Raw genomic sequence first — 15517 nt, forward strand, 5'->3', positions numbered from 1 at the left:
GAGGAGTGGTGATTGGAGGAGGAGAAGGACGAATGAAGAAGAGGGAAGGGGAAGGAGAGGTGGGAGGAGGAAGAGAAGGAGGGGGAAGAGGAGGGAAAAGAAAGGATGAGGAGGGAGAGGAGAAGGGAAGAGGAGGAGAAGGACGAGGAAGAAGACAAAGAAAGAGGAGGGGGAGGAGGAAAGAGAAAGGGTGCAGAAGAGGTTGTAAGAAGAAGAGTTAAAGGAGTTGTGCATGTGGGCCTAGAATGTAAGGGTAGTGTTACAGCAGGGAAAACAGGGACAGCTGAGGAAAGCTAAAGGTTCCTCACTGCTGTTCTAAAAAAGCATTAAAATGAGAACAGCAGCTAGTAATCGGAATGACATTAGTTCAGAATTATAACTCAAAGAAAAAAGTCAATATAGGCTGTGCAGACTTTATGTAAATTTCCCAAAGTCACATCAGTAATAGAAGACACTGACACACGCAGCAGAGGATAAGACTAACTGAAGGCCTAACGTCTGCAAACGGCGCTTGAATGAAGTGTGGTTGATAGATTATCCTGAACAGCCTCAGCTCTATCTGTAAACGTCAGTGATGACCAAGAAGAGCAAGCAGCCTCCACATGTGCCCCTCCCTGACTGCTACAGGAAATCCACTCCAGCAGCGGTTCTGTGACTTTAAGAGGCTTGACTAAAGGTTTTCAGAGATATAGGAAATCATCTTCTAGCAACCACTATTGTGATAACACTGAGGGGGAAAAAAATCCCTGGCTCCATCACTGTATCTTCTTCCAGAGCATCTACTTCTCTCCTTGACTCAATAACTGTCATTTGTGGTACAAAAATCAAAAATCCATTGTAGATTTCTTCAGCCCATTTATAAGAAGTCATATACTTAACACCGTAACTGAAAACAGCAAATATCCCTTAATACACCAGCAAACCCACCTGGGGAGGCCGCATCAGATACACACAGCAGAATGATCTTGGTTGTCTTTCTAATCATTGGCCATCCAGCTGCCTACTTCCCACAGCCTGCAGTCCTTACAACTGGTTCTTCAGTAACTGCCAAATTACAAATAAACCCTTAACTATATGGAAGTGATTCCCTCTAGGCGGTGCCCATTTTAAGTCTATAAGTGTCTTGGATATAAAAGAACAGTTTTTACAACTGAAGTGCTTTGTAACTGCTTATTTGATAATCTAACAGTGTGGGATGTTAGAAACTTCCCAAGGAAATGAGTGTATCCTGGGGAAGCCATCTCCAGGCACAGGAAGTAAACAGGCATGTTAATCTGATTCTTAAGGTCACAGCACGCACAGCTGTAAAGGTCAAGTATTTTCAAAAGCCAATCCTCTGTACTGAAATATGACGCCCTCCCCACCAGCCCTCTCTGTGTCTCCTCTTTTCTGGAGAAGTTAGCTCTTTAGTGTTAAACATACAGGAATATGGAAAGTCCAGAGGAGACTGAAACAGTGTTCCTGTTATCAGTCACTCAATTTATCAACTATATGAATTCCACTGAGAGCCCTTTGCAAAGAGCAGGTAGCTCTGAATCTTGTTAGGAGAAGAGGGTTCTCCAAGTTTCCTTCTTCCATCTTGACGGACCCAGATGGATTTCTCTAAGTTGTAAACACTCTGACACAGCTTGTGACATCTTCCATTCAACATGGCAGCTTCTATGCACACAACGAAATCCAAGTCCCACTCTCCTAGGAGAACTCCCCATCTCCTTTCCTGTGTAACTCATACTAAGACCACCTGATGAGACACACTCCTGCTCTACTGCAATTACTAGTTAACTGTTCCAGCAGTGTCTCGCAGGTTGTGGTCTTGGCATAAGATTAGATTCCTTTGAGAGGGAAGTGAATTGACTGATATATTACAACAGATAGTTGTTTAAGACTTAGGATGAATGAGGGACTCTGGGACGCTACAGGGTACATGCTCTGTCTAAATGAGTAAGTCAAATCCAAAACAATTTTTAAAGATTCTTCAGGGAGAATAAAATACATTTTAAGGAAGATTGCCCACTGTGTTACAACTGTGTGAACCATAGCTACCATCTACTTCTGCCAGCACAAGTGCCAATCAAAGGTATTTAAATTAACTCCTTAATAAATCCCCATTTAATTAAGCAGAAACTACTAAAGCATCTTAAGAATGAGCAAAACCTCATTACAAACATGTTTAGTTGCATTTAAATGAATCCAAATGTTTATGTTTGAAACACACTGCTTATTCAGTGTCCTCTTTTACAGTAAAGGGTAAACTAAGAAGAAATAAACATAAATTATTTTAGAAGTGGTATCGGGATATCAAAGATTAAAAATATTCCCTCTCCAAAGACTACATAGATATATGATTCCGAAAGATGATAGATGTCTCTACTAAATATTACTTTACAATGGAAAGAAAAAGAGCAGTCAGTGAGGGAGAGCTAATTTTCTTTGGAGAGTGGTATACAGTAGCCACTCCAGATCATCCAGTTTTGAAGATAATTCCTTGATGAAATTAGAGTTTGATTTTATTTCTAAGCTTACATACCAATTTTGTAGATCACAAATTGATGAGTTTCACACAGTTTAGACTAATCCCTGAATGCAAATTGGACATCTTGTCTTTATTAAATTGAACACACTGACTCTATTACATGCCCAAATCCCCAGAGGTAAATTGTGAAGTGTTTCAGATCTACCTCAAGTTATAATTAGGCAGCAGCTTAAACTGTAAGAGCAAGTCCGTCATGTGGCAGCAAACTAATTAAATTAGCAAAACACATTAAGTCTCATCAGCTAAAGCTTTGCAAAGATTTCCTATGCGGTCGGGACACTTTCAGTGATGGTTAAGTTTAAATTTTAATTTTAAAGGCCAAACAAATCTATGTAGGAATCAGTCATCACTCCCTTTTACAGCTAATGGAATTTCCAAAGACTGAATCCTATTTCAGAATCTCCAAAGCGTAACCCCCAACAACCTTCATACTTGAACCTATGTCATATTCGAAATATTGATACTTTAACTGTCATTATCTTCCTCTGGATCTCTATGTTTTGCTCATTTTTCTATGTTGTGTAACCGGTGCTACAGACTTCTCTGCTCTAATTCCACTTGCTTTATAGGCTGAGTTATATTCAATTCTGAGCAGTTTCAGAGTCTGTACTCTGAAATCAGGATCTACTCCTTGAGAACATATCAAGCTAGAGAATGAGTTACCCTGGAGCATGGCTTGGAGAACAAGAGCACTTGCTGTGTAAGCATCAGGACCTGAGTCTGAACCGGTGTAAAATGTTGGGCATAGTGGTGTTTGTCAATAACTGTAGCAATAGGAAAAGTAGGCTTGTGGATCCTCAGAGCTCACTAGCCAAGAGCCTAGTCCAATGAGCAACCTTCTGATTCAGAGAGAGAGGGAGAGGGAGAGGGAGAGGGAGAGGGAGAAGGAGAGAGAGAGAGAGAGAGAGAGAGAGAGAGAGAGAGAAACAAGGCAGTGAGTAACAGATAAGACAGTCTTTCTCTGATCACCACTTACGACACACAGTGGGGTGTATGCATCTGCATACTCACATACCTGTAACACACAAATACACACAAACACACACACACACACACACACACACACACACACACAGAAACAATAATCCCATGGGTTTTCTTAAAGAAAAAACATGCCAAACTATCATCATAGTTTACAACTGTATATCATAGATAACTGCAATATCAATTCCCAATATTAAGGCTATCTAGTACAATCTGTTAAGGGTATAATAGTGTGAGAAGCTCTGGTACAATCTGTTCAGGATGTAGTAACTGTCACTTGCAAACGTACTCTTCACAGTTTAGTATAAAAACAACTTGGAATATCAAGTCTTATCTTCCAGACATATGGCTCATGAAAGGGTTTGGGTACATAATATTGGCAATGAAAAAAAATTATGAGTAGATAAGATAACTTCTGATATATAATTTCAAATTATGTTTTGATAAAATCTTATAAATCATTGTCATAAATTTTCACAGGCTACTATGCAAAAGCAAAAGGACCAAGGAGAGAAGTGGAAACTGTAAGAAAAAGTGATCTGTAGGGAAGACACTCCAAGGACAATGTGCAAATTATGAAAGGGACACAGTGATATCAGTTGCTATACCCAATTATCAAAAGTTAGAAATTGAGTAAAAAGAAATCTTCAACAATTACTAAACAAACACAAATAATGAATCTTAGAGTTTGGGGCTCATAGTCCATCCTTATGACTTCCTAGTTTCTAGGATTTCAAGTCACACTGACATTTCGAGGTACCCTGTTCATCTTTCCATCAATGATATTTGGCAAGACATGTATGATGACAAGAGCCAGTTTAAATGCAGTCAGTCATGCTCATGAAAGCACTCGCTTGCACCTGAGAGGGATCCCAGTGTTTGTTACCCAAAGCTGGGACAGTAGCCCAACTGGTAAAGGGTTCCCATGCAAGTATAAGGAACTGAGTTCAGATCCTGAGCACCCATGAAAAATCTGGGTGCAGAATTACATCCGTAACCCCATATATGTTGAAGGAGTGACTAAGTCAGAACACTTGGAGCTTGCTAACCGACCAGCCTTCCTGAATCAGTGAGCTCCAGGTTCAGTAAGAGAGCCTGGGCCAAAACATAAGGTGCAAAGCAACTAAGGAAGACATGCAGTGTTGACTTCTGACCTCCACACACATATATTTACATACATGTACACCTGCATACAGGTAGGCATGTCTACCACACACACAAACACAAAATTCACTGAATAGTGAAACCAAGCCTGGAGGGCAGGAGACAGCACCTTGAGTTAAAAGCATGATCATTCCCATTCTCGGTGAATCCCACTGACTTTGTTTAAGAATACATACTAAAAGAAGCAGACAGAACACAACAGAATCAGACTGAGCAAACAAACAGTCAACCATGTGCTTCAAACCAACTCTATTCCACACTGGCTTAATTTGGGCACTGAAAATGAATGAAACCACTGAGTACATAAATGGATGTAGGTCCAGGAGAATATTACTAACCATTCTTTGTGAATTGACTCATGCCACATGGCTTAAATGAAAGATTTGAAATCACTTTCTTTCAAGGAGTCAATTAAAGAGGCAATTCCACAGAGCAGTATCAAGGAATGCTAACTCAAAGATGAACAGTGAAGTCACTAGGGGGTTAAGGTCCTCCACTGTGAGTAACTAGGTAGGTTAAGGTCCTACATCGTAAAGTCATTAGTTATGCTAAGGTCCTCTGGCCTTCTATAAGACTCTGTCCTTCTGTCCTCCTGGTGGAAACCAGGGTGCTCCTAGATCCTTCAACACGTCCACACGGCTTGCCTTGTTCTTGCAGCAAACTCATAATAGACAAACATAGAACAGGGGGCGGGGGAGGAGGAAACGCTTCCACCTGCAGAAAACAATAGGGTTTTTTGATTTTTACTATTACAGAGGGGTTTTTTTTTGTTTCGTTTTGTTTTTTAGTTTTGTTTTTTCCCCTAGTGTACTGGCTGGTTTTGTCTGTCAATTTGACACAAGCTGGAATTAGTACAGAGAAAGGAGACTCTGTTGAAGAAATGCCTCCATGAGATCCAACTGTAAGGCATTTTCTCAATTAGTGATCAAGGGTGGGAGGACCCATTGTGGGTGGTGCCATCCCTGGGCTGGTGGTCTTGAGTTCTGTAAGAAAGCAACCTGAGCAAGCCAGGGGGAGCAATCCAGTAAGTAACATTCCTCCATGGCCTCTCATCAGCTCTTGCTTCCTGCCCTGTGTGAGTTCCTGTCCTGACTTCCTTTGGTGTTGAACAGCAATGTGAAAGTGTAAGCTGAAGAACCCTTTCATCCCCAACTTGCTTCTTGGTGATGATGTCTGTGCAGGAATAGAAACCCTGACTAAGACACCTAGTTTGTTCAATCCAACAATGCTGCATCAAACTACTGCCTGGCAAATTATTTGAGGTATATAATCTCAAAAAAAAAATCATTTCATTCCCATTGTCCCAGGTATTTCTTTGTAAATACTTTTTCCAGACTTGTAAGACAGCAGGTGAAAAAGCTGAGAAGCCCAAAACAAAGGAGAAGCAACCAACCTGCCAAACCTGCAGCCAAGAAGGCTGGTAGAGCCTCAGCTGGTGCCTCAGCTGGTGCCTCAGTCAGTGCCACAGCTGGCGTGGACAAAAAGGGAGGCCTAAGGGCAAAAAGCCCAAGTGTGAGAGCAAAACCTTGTCCTGGCAAGAGGAACTGGCAGGTACTCTTGATCTGCTAAGCACTCCAAAAAGGCCTGGTGCAAAAGGAAATACTAAGCTGCAAAGTGAACAGAAGAAAAAGTAGCTGACCTCTGCTACTGTCACAAAACCACCTGGTGGTAGCAGGAATGGTGGTGATCAGTGTAGTTACACTTTGAAAAATGCCTAGATAATATCCTACTGAAGACAAGCCATGGAAGCCACTGAGGCATGGGAATATGTGTGTCAGCCTGCACACGTGTCAGCTCTATGCCAGCACCATTCCCAGTAGCATCTGAGCACCCTCAGCTGGCACCACACCGGTGAGAGTAGTTTTCCTGAAGCGTCTGAGCATGGCTGCTCCTAGTCACTGATCCTCTTAGTTTTGACTGAGCTCCTCTGGGTAGAACACACCAGAACTTTCTCATTACCACCTCTTTGAACATCGCCACAGAAAAGTTTAAAATCCCCCAAAACCTGACTGATGTTTACTTCAAGAAGAAGCACTTGTGCATGCCCAGGCACCATGAGAGACAGGTCTCCCCCATGGAGAGATACCAGTAACAAAACATGGCTGATCAGGATGGTGTGCACTTGCAGATTTTGCTAAAGATCAAAGCTGTTCCTCAGCTCCATGGCTAACTGTGAGTTCAGTTCTCTCTGACAAACTGGTGGTCTAAATTGCTAACAACCAAATCAAAGAACAGAGGAAAGGAAGGGAGAGAGGGAGAGAAGAAGGGAGAGAGGGAGGGAGGGAAGGAGGGAATGAGGGAGGAATAAACAAACAAATGAATAAATGAACAATACACAAACTGGCCAGCCCTTATAATCCTGAAATCTTAGAACTGTGCAGGCATCCAGCCTAATCAGCAACATTTACGAAGCAACCGTCATGCTGGAGCGATCCCCGAGAAGGACAGCTGACCTGGCTGTGTTTAAAGGACAGCTAGCTGAACTAATAACTTCATTTCACTTCAGAGGAAGATAAAGGCTGGTCTGCTGAGATGTCACCTTTAGAGCCACATCCTGATGCCATGTGCTCCACGAAAGTCAAAGCTCAGCTTGCTTTCTGGGAGGCGTCACAACTCAACCTGGTTCATTGACACCGCTCAAGGATGGTTGATGTGTGCCCTCATCCAATCTCCATCCTAGATGTGATTTACACTGTTTGTAGTCAAAGGATATAATTTTTTGGATGGGATTCTCGAATGGATGATGAATGGGAATGACTTCAAAGACCAGAAAGAGGAAAGCAACATGACTGGAAGACATTATACTGTGATGTGCAAGATTGGCATGTAGATTATTCAGGTAACCAGAAAATGCCCAGCTTTCTGTACTTGGACCTAATCCCTCCTAATAGTGTCAGGAGACCAGGGGCTTAAAGTATCACAAGGACTATAATGGGCTATAAAGAAAGCCAGTATCAGTTGTTAGGGAGAACTCCATGTCTCCAGCATATACCTTAGTCACACACAATGTTTGCTGGAGAACATTTCTTTTGAGTCTAAAATACTATTCTCAGCTAGGTGTTATAATGGACCCTGTAATACTAGCACATGGGAAGCCAAGGCAGAGAGACTGCAAATTCAAGGTTAGCCTAATCTACACAGAAAACATCTACATCAGATTAAAAAGTGGCTTTTTTCTTATAGGTTTAACAAATGTTATTGACAAATTTCATGAAACCATGCAACACATCCCAAAATGAGCCATCTTGAAGCAGGCATTGCACATTGGCTATGAGCACAAGACCATTCACAGGCCAAACCATAGCCCCAGAGCAGGTCGTGCTACTTCCTGCTTCCCTTCCAAAGCTGAGAAGCAACAATTCCAAGGTGCTCTTAGTGTGATTCACACATGAGTTTGCAGAAGTCCCGGCTTACTATACAGCATTCACCACTGTCTAGTTAAAAAGTAAGGACAGCCTTAATGATTGTCTTTGTGTCTACTTACATTAAACCTCCACTAGCATCCTCCGCCCAAGTTAAAACAGATGTGAATGTCCTTCTCTTCATTGTACACGATGTCCTCAATTTACAGCAGAATCCACGTTCTCTAATGAGGGGCATAGCCTGTACCACTAGCTACGTGACAGTGGACAGACTCCAGTTCACACTAATATATTCACACAACAACACAAACAATAACAAAACACAGGGACCAATACAGCATCTTCTTTTTCCTCCCCATCCCACCTACGGACAACCCAGAACGACTGTAAGGTGTTTGCAGCCCTACTGCTATGGTTCTCCAGAGCTCAGGGAAATGAATAATATGCAGTATTTCTTTATTTTCTAAATTATTACCTAGTTGTTTATTAGTCTAGACCTTTAAACTGAAAGTCAGCCTGTGCTCCCAGAAGGCGATGCTGATGAAGTCAGGGGTGAAAGAAATCAGAGAGCCTACAAATTGATGATGATCACTGTAAAGATCCAGCTCCACTTTTACTAGTTTTCTTATCACTGAGAGTTAAAGGCTGGGGATAGAGATGGCTCAGCGAAAAGTACATTCTGCTCTTCCAAGTTTAGTTCCTAGCACCCCTATTTCTCATGACTGCCCTACCACTAGCTCCAGGAAATCCAATGTGTATTTCATATGCATGTGATTTTGTATACACACACACCCTGTTTTTTAAATATAAGGTTAAACATAATTCTTGACAATGGTGCATAAAGAATCAAAAGATCAGGTTTAAAGGAGCCTCTCTGTACTCTTGGCAAGAAGCTGACACTGGCCTTCTGTTAATCTATGAGAGCACTGCCAATAAGCATCACCTGGTATTTTTCCAGAAGGAAGGAACTCACATAACATCAGGTAAATGCACTTGTGGAGGTCAGGGAATGTGCCCCCATAATCATTCATCCCAAGAAGCAGCCTGAGGCCCTGTCATCTGTGTGGGGAGGAAATGAACCCTGGCTTCTCACCAGCCTAGCACAGAAGCAGCTGTGCACCAGGCAGCCCTCAAAAGCACTTTCCTGAAGTAAATGCCCACGATGCACTTAGAGCTTAATGGTTTAAATTTTCATTAGTCAAACACACGTAGAGAAAACTGGATACTCATTCTTTAACCCCTCCTCCCCCTCTTTCAGATAGCAAAAGGTAGCACATCCTTCTTTTACTATTTTCAGCTTCCCAACTGAATGACACCTTCCACATGGATAGGGCTTTTCCTCCTGAGATCTGGAAAGGGACTCCACACTAATATAGCTCATTGGTAAAAATTCTGTTTCCTAGTAATGTCAAATTTTCATAGTCTTTATCCCTGGTATCATTTTCATAATGTCAGAAAATACAATCATGACAGAAGGTATACAACATTATTGTAAGAACCAGTACCTCTCCCCAGGGTGTGAGAAGAGAAAAAAAAAGGAAACTTGAGGCCCTTAGGCTTTCTTCATTTTATTTTCAATTCATTTTAAGTGCAAAAAAAAATCCTAGAATCTCTTTTCCCAATTCTTTCAACAAAACAGCAGTATTTTCTATGCTTAAAGGGGGAATGAGAAAACATAAACACAGGCAAACACAGATTATCTAAAATTTAACCATTTTCATAATAGACACATGGATGTGGCAAGAGTAATGGCAACATACTTGTGTGACAAGAATCTCATAAAAGGGACCTTAGCTGAAGAGAGCCACCCTGAACAAATGGAAGCTGTTTTCATTCTGTTTCTTGGAGAGGAAAGTGGTTATAAACAACACAGTGAGGACTGCTCATTGCCTTCACTGAATTTCAAGAATGATCAAATGCCGCTGTTTAACTTAGCTAGCGGAAAATTAAAATCGGACTGCTACCTGGCCCTTTGCTGTGCTAAGTAGAACACACCAATCCATCTGCCTTAGAAGCTGCTGATGCGCAAGAAATAATGCAAGGGTCTAAACACAAATGGATACAATCCAGCCATCCAAGCCACCTATACACTGGTCTGAGAATAATGAGCCCTGAGAAAGGCATTCTGTGCTCCCTGACACCAGACAGACAATATAAGGAGAGAAACCAGCGGAGGATAAGTAGCCGCATCAACACATGGATCCCAGTACTGATGAACAGAATGTAAGAAGGCAAAGAGTCATCCCATGAGCACGACTCCCAATGTTAAAAGCAGCAGAAGCTAAGCCTCCAAAAGGAAGCCGGACACAAGCTTCCTTAGGGCCCTGTACATCTGAGAAAACCAGGATGCGTATGCAAATCATCTGACCCTATTTAAACATGCCTTCTAGCATAAATGGCCCGAAAGTAACCTTTGTTGCATAATTAATTCAGAGGGAGCTCTTACTCAGAAAGGAAGTTATCTTTTGTGTTTCACACTAAGATTAAAAATAAATTTGGGCCAACATTCTACTAAATACCATAGAAAAATTCTTCATCCAATCAAATATTAGCTGAGGAAGCTGTTGAATTCCAATGTATACAACTGTAGAATCCATCATCAACCATGGGAGCACAACGGTCATGTTTAGTAGTGATGTATTATCACATATTATTTAAATAATGAAATTAAGCTTCTCCGCATATCCCGAGCTTCCGTGATTAATCATGTCCTACATATGTCAGAACTGTGACCCTCCCATCACCACCAGCCTGAATTCAAGGAACAACTATTCTGCACATTCTTGCAGGAACTTACAACTTGTATCAAAAGCTCTTATAATCATATCATTTTGCCATACTGGAACATGGGTATAGGATGTCACAGTGACTTTGACAGCCTATCACCTGTTGGCAAAATAACGCCAACTGCCTTCACGTTAAGACACTTCCATCCCACAAACCAACTTCAATAGCAGTGCCAACAGCGAAGCCAAAGCAAACCTTGGGTCATCACTGCCTTCTCCTTTTCGAGACTCTGATAAACTCTCATGCAGTAGACTAGGAGTAAATCTCTCACACTCAGCCAGCTCTGTGATAGGAAAAAGAGATAGGAAGAGCAGCGATGCCTACCTTCGCTGGTGGCCACATTTTTCTGGGCTTTGGTTGGTGTGTGATCTGTGCTTGAACTCACGTCGGATGAGACGCTTGAGCTGCCCTTGCCTAGAACAAAACAAGAGGGAAAAGTAGCTTCTGAGTTTTGTAGGTTCAGAACTGGACCATGCCTTACTCAGTCACACGCTAAGCCATTCCTTTCCAAGAAAGTGGCAATAACACAAAATGTGGAGTTTGTTAAAGGGTTTTGACTTATGCATTCAGTATCTCTGGGGAAATATTTGACACCCATTACAGCAGAACCAAAACCCTCTTATAATACATCCTGATTATGAACTCACAAGAGTATAAGACATGGGCAATGTGCCAATATAATCTTGGTTTGGCATAAACGAGAATAAGTAAGGAGGTGTGCGGAGTACACTGACTTTGGTAATACCGATACACTTTGCATTCCATAGCTCTCAACAAAAGAACTCTCAGAATGAAAAACAATTATCAGAGGAGAAAGAGCTTATAGGCTCCACATGACTGTATCACATTAAGAACACAAATCTGTGGTTCAATATCTTTCTGGGAAATAGCAAAAAAACAAACAAACAAACAAAAAACAAACAAAAAAACCCCTACATATCCAACACAGTGATCCTCAATCCAGGAAGAATTTTTCTATTCAAAGGGATGCATGAAGATGCTTAGCATAACTTTTGGTTGTCGTGAACAGGACAGAAGAACTACTGGTATGTGACAGTAGCCAGGATTGTTGCTAAGTGTCTTAGAATGGACAGGACATCAGAAACAATTTTATAGCATAAACACCAGGAACCATGGATTGAGATGTCCCATTCCTCCTGAGTACCTAAGTCCAGGGCTGAGTTTCTGCACCTTTCACCTTTTATATATGCATTAATAAACACTGTCTAAAAGACATAATAATGACTACAAATACAAACCACACTAGTCCACAGAGGGGAGTCCCTGACAGCTAGGATGGGAGATTTCAAACTGTTCCAAGTTACCCATGTCCTTGTATCATCTCCTACCTCTGTATCTTTAACTATCACAACAGAGCAAAATGGAAGGGGGTTTGCTGATGGGACTAAAGGTTATAAGTTAATAATTATTTAATTAAGCAAAAGGAAGACTACCTCATATGGACCTGTCAGAATGAGGTAAGTATTTTGAAGGATCTAGCAGAGAGAGGAGCTCCTGTTGTCCTTGAGTTCTGAGCAGCAAATGCTAAGGTTAGGGTTGGTCATTTCTCACAATGGGATGAAGTTGGCCAACATCATCTGTGAAAGGAAGACCCTGACTCTTAAAGGACAGCCTGGATCTGGCTAATACTCTGGCTGCTGTTTTGTACCAAGTGCAAAGGACTCAGTTAATTCGTACCCAGAATCCTGATCCAACTGTAAAATAACAGCTACACCTCCCTCGTGTTAGAGTCTTTTATGTCACAGTGATTGTGCAGTGGTAGAAAACCCCCTAACTGTATTAAAAACAAGTTATGAGCAAAAGTTTATAGTATACGGAGAGGCACCGATAGTCTTCCCAGTAAGAGATACAATGAATTGGATATTTACCTTCTACTAAATTGTTGAAATCTTAAGCCCCAAGGACATAGCATTAAAGAATGAAGCGCTTAGGACGTAATTAATTATGAGAGTGCAATCCTCATAAATAAAGACTGTGCCTTGGCCAAAGGGGTCTGAGCTCTGGACTGCCACATGAGGGTGCAACCAAACAGCAGTATATGAACCAGGAGTAGGTCTTTAGCGAGCATCAACTGTCCAGGCATCCCAACACTAAACTATCAGCTTTCAAAGTGTAAGGAGTAGGTTTCTGTTAGATATAAACAACCCAGTCTTGGGTATTTTATCATAGTATTCTGTATAGACTAAGCCAAGTTTAGTTGAGTGAGCCGATAGTCTAAGCTCATAGCACACAACAGCACAAACTCTTATATGTAATGAGCTTCTGGATTCTATCTCCTATGTAGGAAGTCATAGAAATATCCAAGTTCATGGGTAATATCACCTGAGCTGGGAAGACAAATGGAGTTGTTTCCTCTTGCCATGATTCCCTAACTAACTGTTGGGGCTCCAAACCAAGTCTGCTACTTAGATTACAATTCACCAATGTCTCCCTGCATTTATTTATTTATTTATTTATTTATTTATTTATTTATTTTTATTAACTTGAGTATTTCTTATATACATTTCGAGTGTTATTCCCTTTCCCGGTTTCCGGGCATACATCCCCCTCCCCCCTCCCCTTCCTTATGGGTGTTCCCCTCCCAACCCTCCCCCTATTGCCGCCCTCCCCCCCACAGTCTAGTTCACTGGGGGTTCAGTCTTAGCAGGACCCAGGGCTTCCCCTTCCACTGGTGCTCTTACTAGGATATTCATTGCTACCTATGAGGTCAGAGTCCAGGGTCAGTCCATGTCTAGTCTTTGGGTAGTGGCTTAGTCCCTGGAAGCTCTGGTTGCTTGGCATTGTTGTACTTTTGGGGTCTCGAGCCCCTTCAAGCTCTTCCAGTTCTTTCTCTGATTCCTTCAACGGTCTCCCTGCATTTTAAGTAAGACAATAAGTAACTATTTGTTTGGGTCTAACTAACATTTTGGACTGGAGCCTTTAGAGGTCGATTGACATAGTGAGCCTCTTACCAACTTAGAAGTACATAAACTTGCTCTCTGTCCTCAGAACACATCTTCTTTGCTTGGTATTCTTGAACATTCACTCCTCTTACCTCCTTTCTGCACTGGAAGTTCAGCATCTATATCAGATAGGGGAGGTACTTAAACTAAGAGATTCCTGCTGGCTTAAACTGATTGATGACTCTGAGTCCATTAGATTATTCTTCAAAACCAAATAATATAAACACTCTTTTTAACAGGGCAAAAATGATATTCTGCACCGTCTAATATATAGACTTAAATGTTTTAATTATGTTCTTACTTGGTGATATATAAATGGAAAATTTAAAATAAACTCTGTATGTTCTACCTCTGATTCAATAAGAAAAGCAAACCAAAATAACAAATTAAGCACAAAATAATAAAACACATAGCTTCAAGTGTAATAGCATTAATTTAACGTGATAGCTGATGGTGTGGGTTTCGCTGGAATTAACTTGCATTTCTTAGCATGAAAATTTTAAACACTGGCTCCTAAAGGCTATGTATGCTTGTTTTGAGGATTTCTCTGTTGCCCTTGGGTGTGTGAGAATTAACTCCACCTTCCCATCACTCCTTGCAATGAACACAGATTTTTGGTTTAGGGGGACAGTGGTCTGGAACTTTCTATGGAGATCAGACTAGCTGTGAACTCAGAAAGCTTCCTCTTCCTCCCAAGTGCTGAGATTACAAATGTGCGTCTCTACAACATGCAAGGAGTCCCCTCTTACAACAAAGTAGACCATGGACAGAGCTGCCTTGGTCTGATTTCTTCATTCCAATCTTCACAATTTTGTTTTTCCACACTATTAGTCCAAAACCATTGCAGAAGAGCCCTCCCTTAAGAGACTATGAGGTCTTACAGTGGGACTCTTATGCTGTGAAACCAAGATGTTATCTTTTAAGAATTTCACTACATACAGTAATCATTCATGCAATGAACCAGTTGTCGGAATACTAGCACACAATGAGTAACGATTACAGCAGGACAACCAAAGAATCCCTCAACTTTAATAACCATTCCTTCGTGTTGGTAGCATTCGTTTGTAAATTGTAATCACACTGAAAACACAGAGATAGCAAATGCCTGAGGAAATTCTCAGTCAGCACTGGAAACATGCACCATCCTTGTGCTAGTGAATGAGGAGAAGGAAGAAAAGGAAGAGAACAATATTATGAATGGGTCTATGTGAATCTGGCAGTAAGCACCTTGATACAGTGGAACACCCCCATACTTTAGATGAATCACCTTATTAAATATTCACTCCATGTGACCAATATGCTCTCAATTGTGCTTCCAAAACTCTTTACTGCTCCTCATTGAAAATGTTAGACTTCTCCATTTCCTAATTATCTCACCAATACTAGCACAGCATCATGGTTATGATGGATGGCTATTAAATCCTGAGAGTATATATCTATTTTATGCATAAGAAAGCAAGGGTTTCTCACCCCTCAAGAACCACTTTTCATCACCTTGAAGGCAAGACCATACCTACCAATGTTGTACATCCTTCAAAAAGTAAATATTTTAAAAAATGCACTAATGTTTAATGCATTAATTAAGAAATATAGGATAAGTATGAGCCCAAGTGCAGCTGGTTCTGTCTGTCTGAGGTGCTTATATTTTGTAAGGGCACCACAAACACAAAAGTGGTGCTCATGTGATCCTCTTGTCACAACATTTGCATCAACAGATCGATGGA

The 15517-nt window shown here is 41.2% G+C and overlaps 1 protein-coding gene across 1 annotated transcript in view; it reads right to left on the reverse strand.

Moving 5' to 3' along the window:
- The window catches only part of Fbxl7 (F-box and leucine-rich repeat protein 7), a 369559-nt gene that overhangs the window by 239942 nt on the left and 114100 nt on the right, over positions 1–15517 (reverse strand). The window contains 1 exon segment of the mRNA NM_001108545.1: positions 11155–11244. Coding sequence (NP_001102015.1) covers positions 11155–11244 — 90 coding nt within the window.

This window comes from Rattus norvegicus, chromosome 2 (genome assembly GCF_021556685.1).
Source record: "Rattus norvegicus strain SHRSP/BbbUtx chromosome 2, alternate assembly SHRSP_T2T, whole genome shotgun sequence".
NCBI classification, from domain to species: Eukaryota; Metazoa; Chordata; class Mammalia; order Rodentia; family Muridae; genus Rattus; species Rattus norvegicus.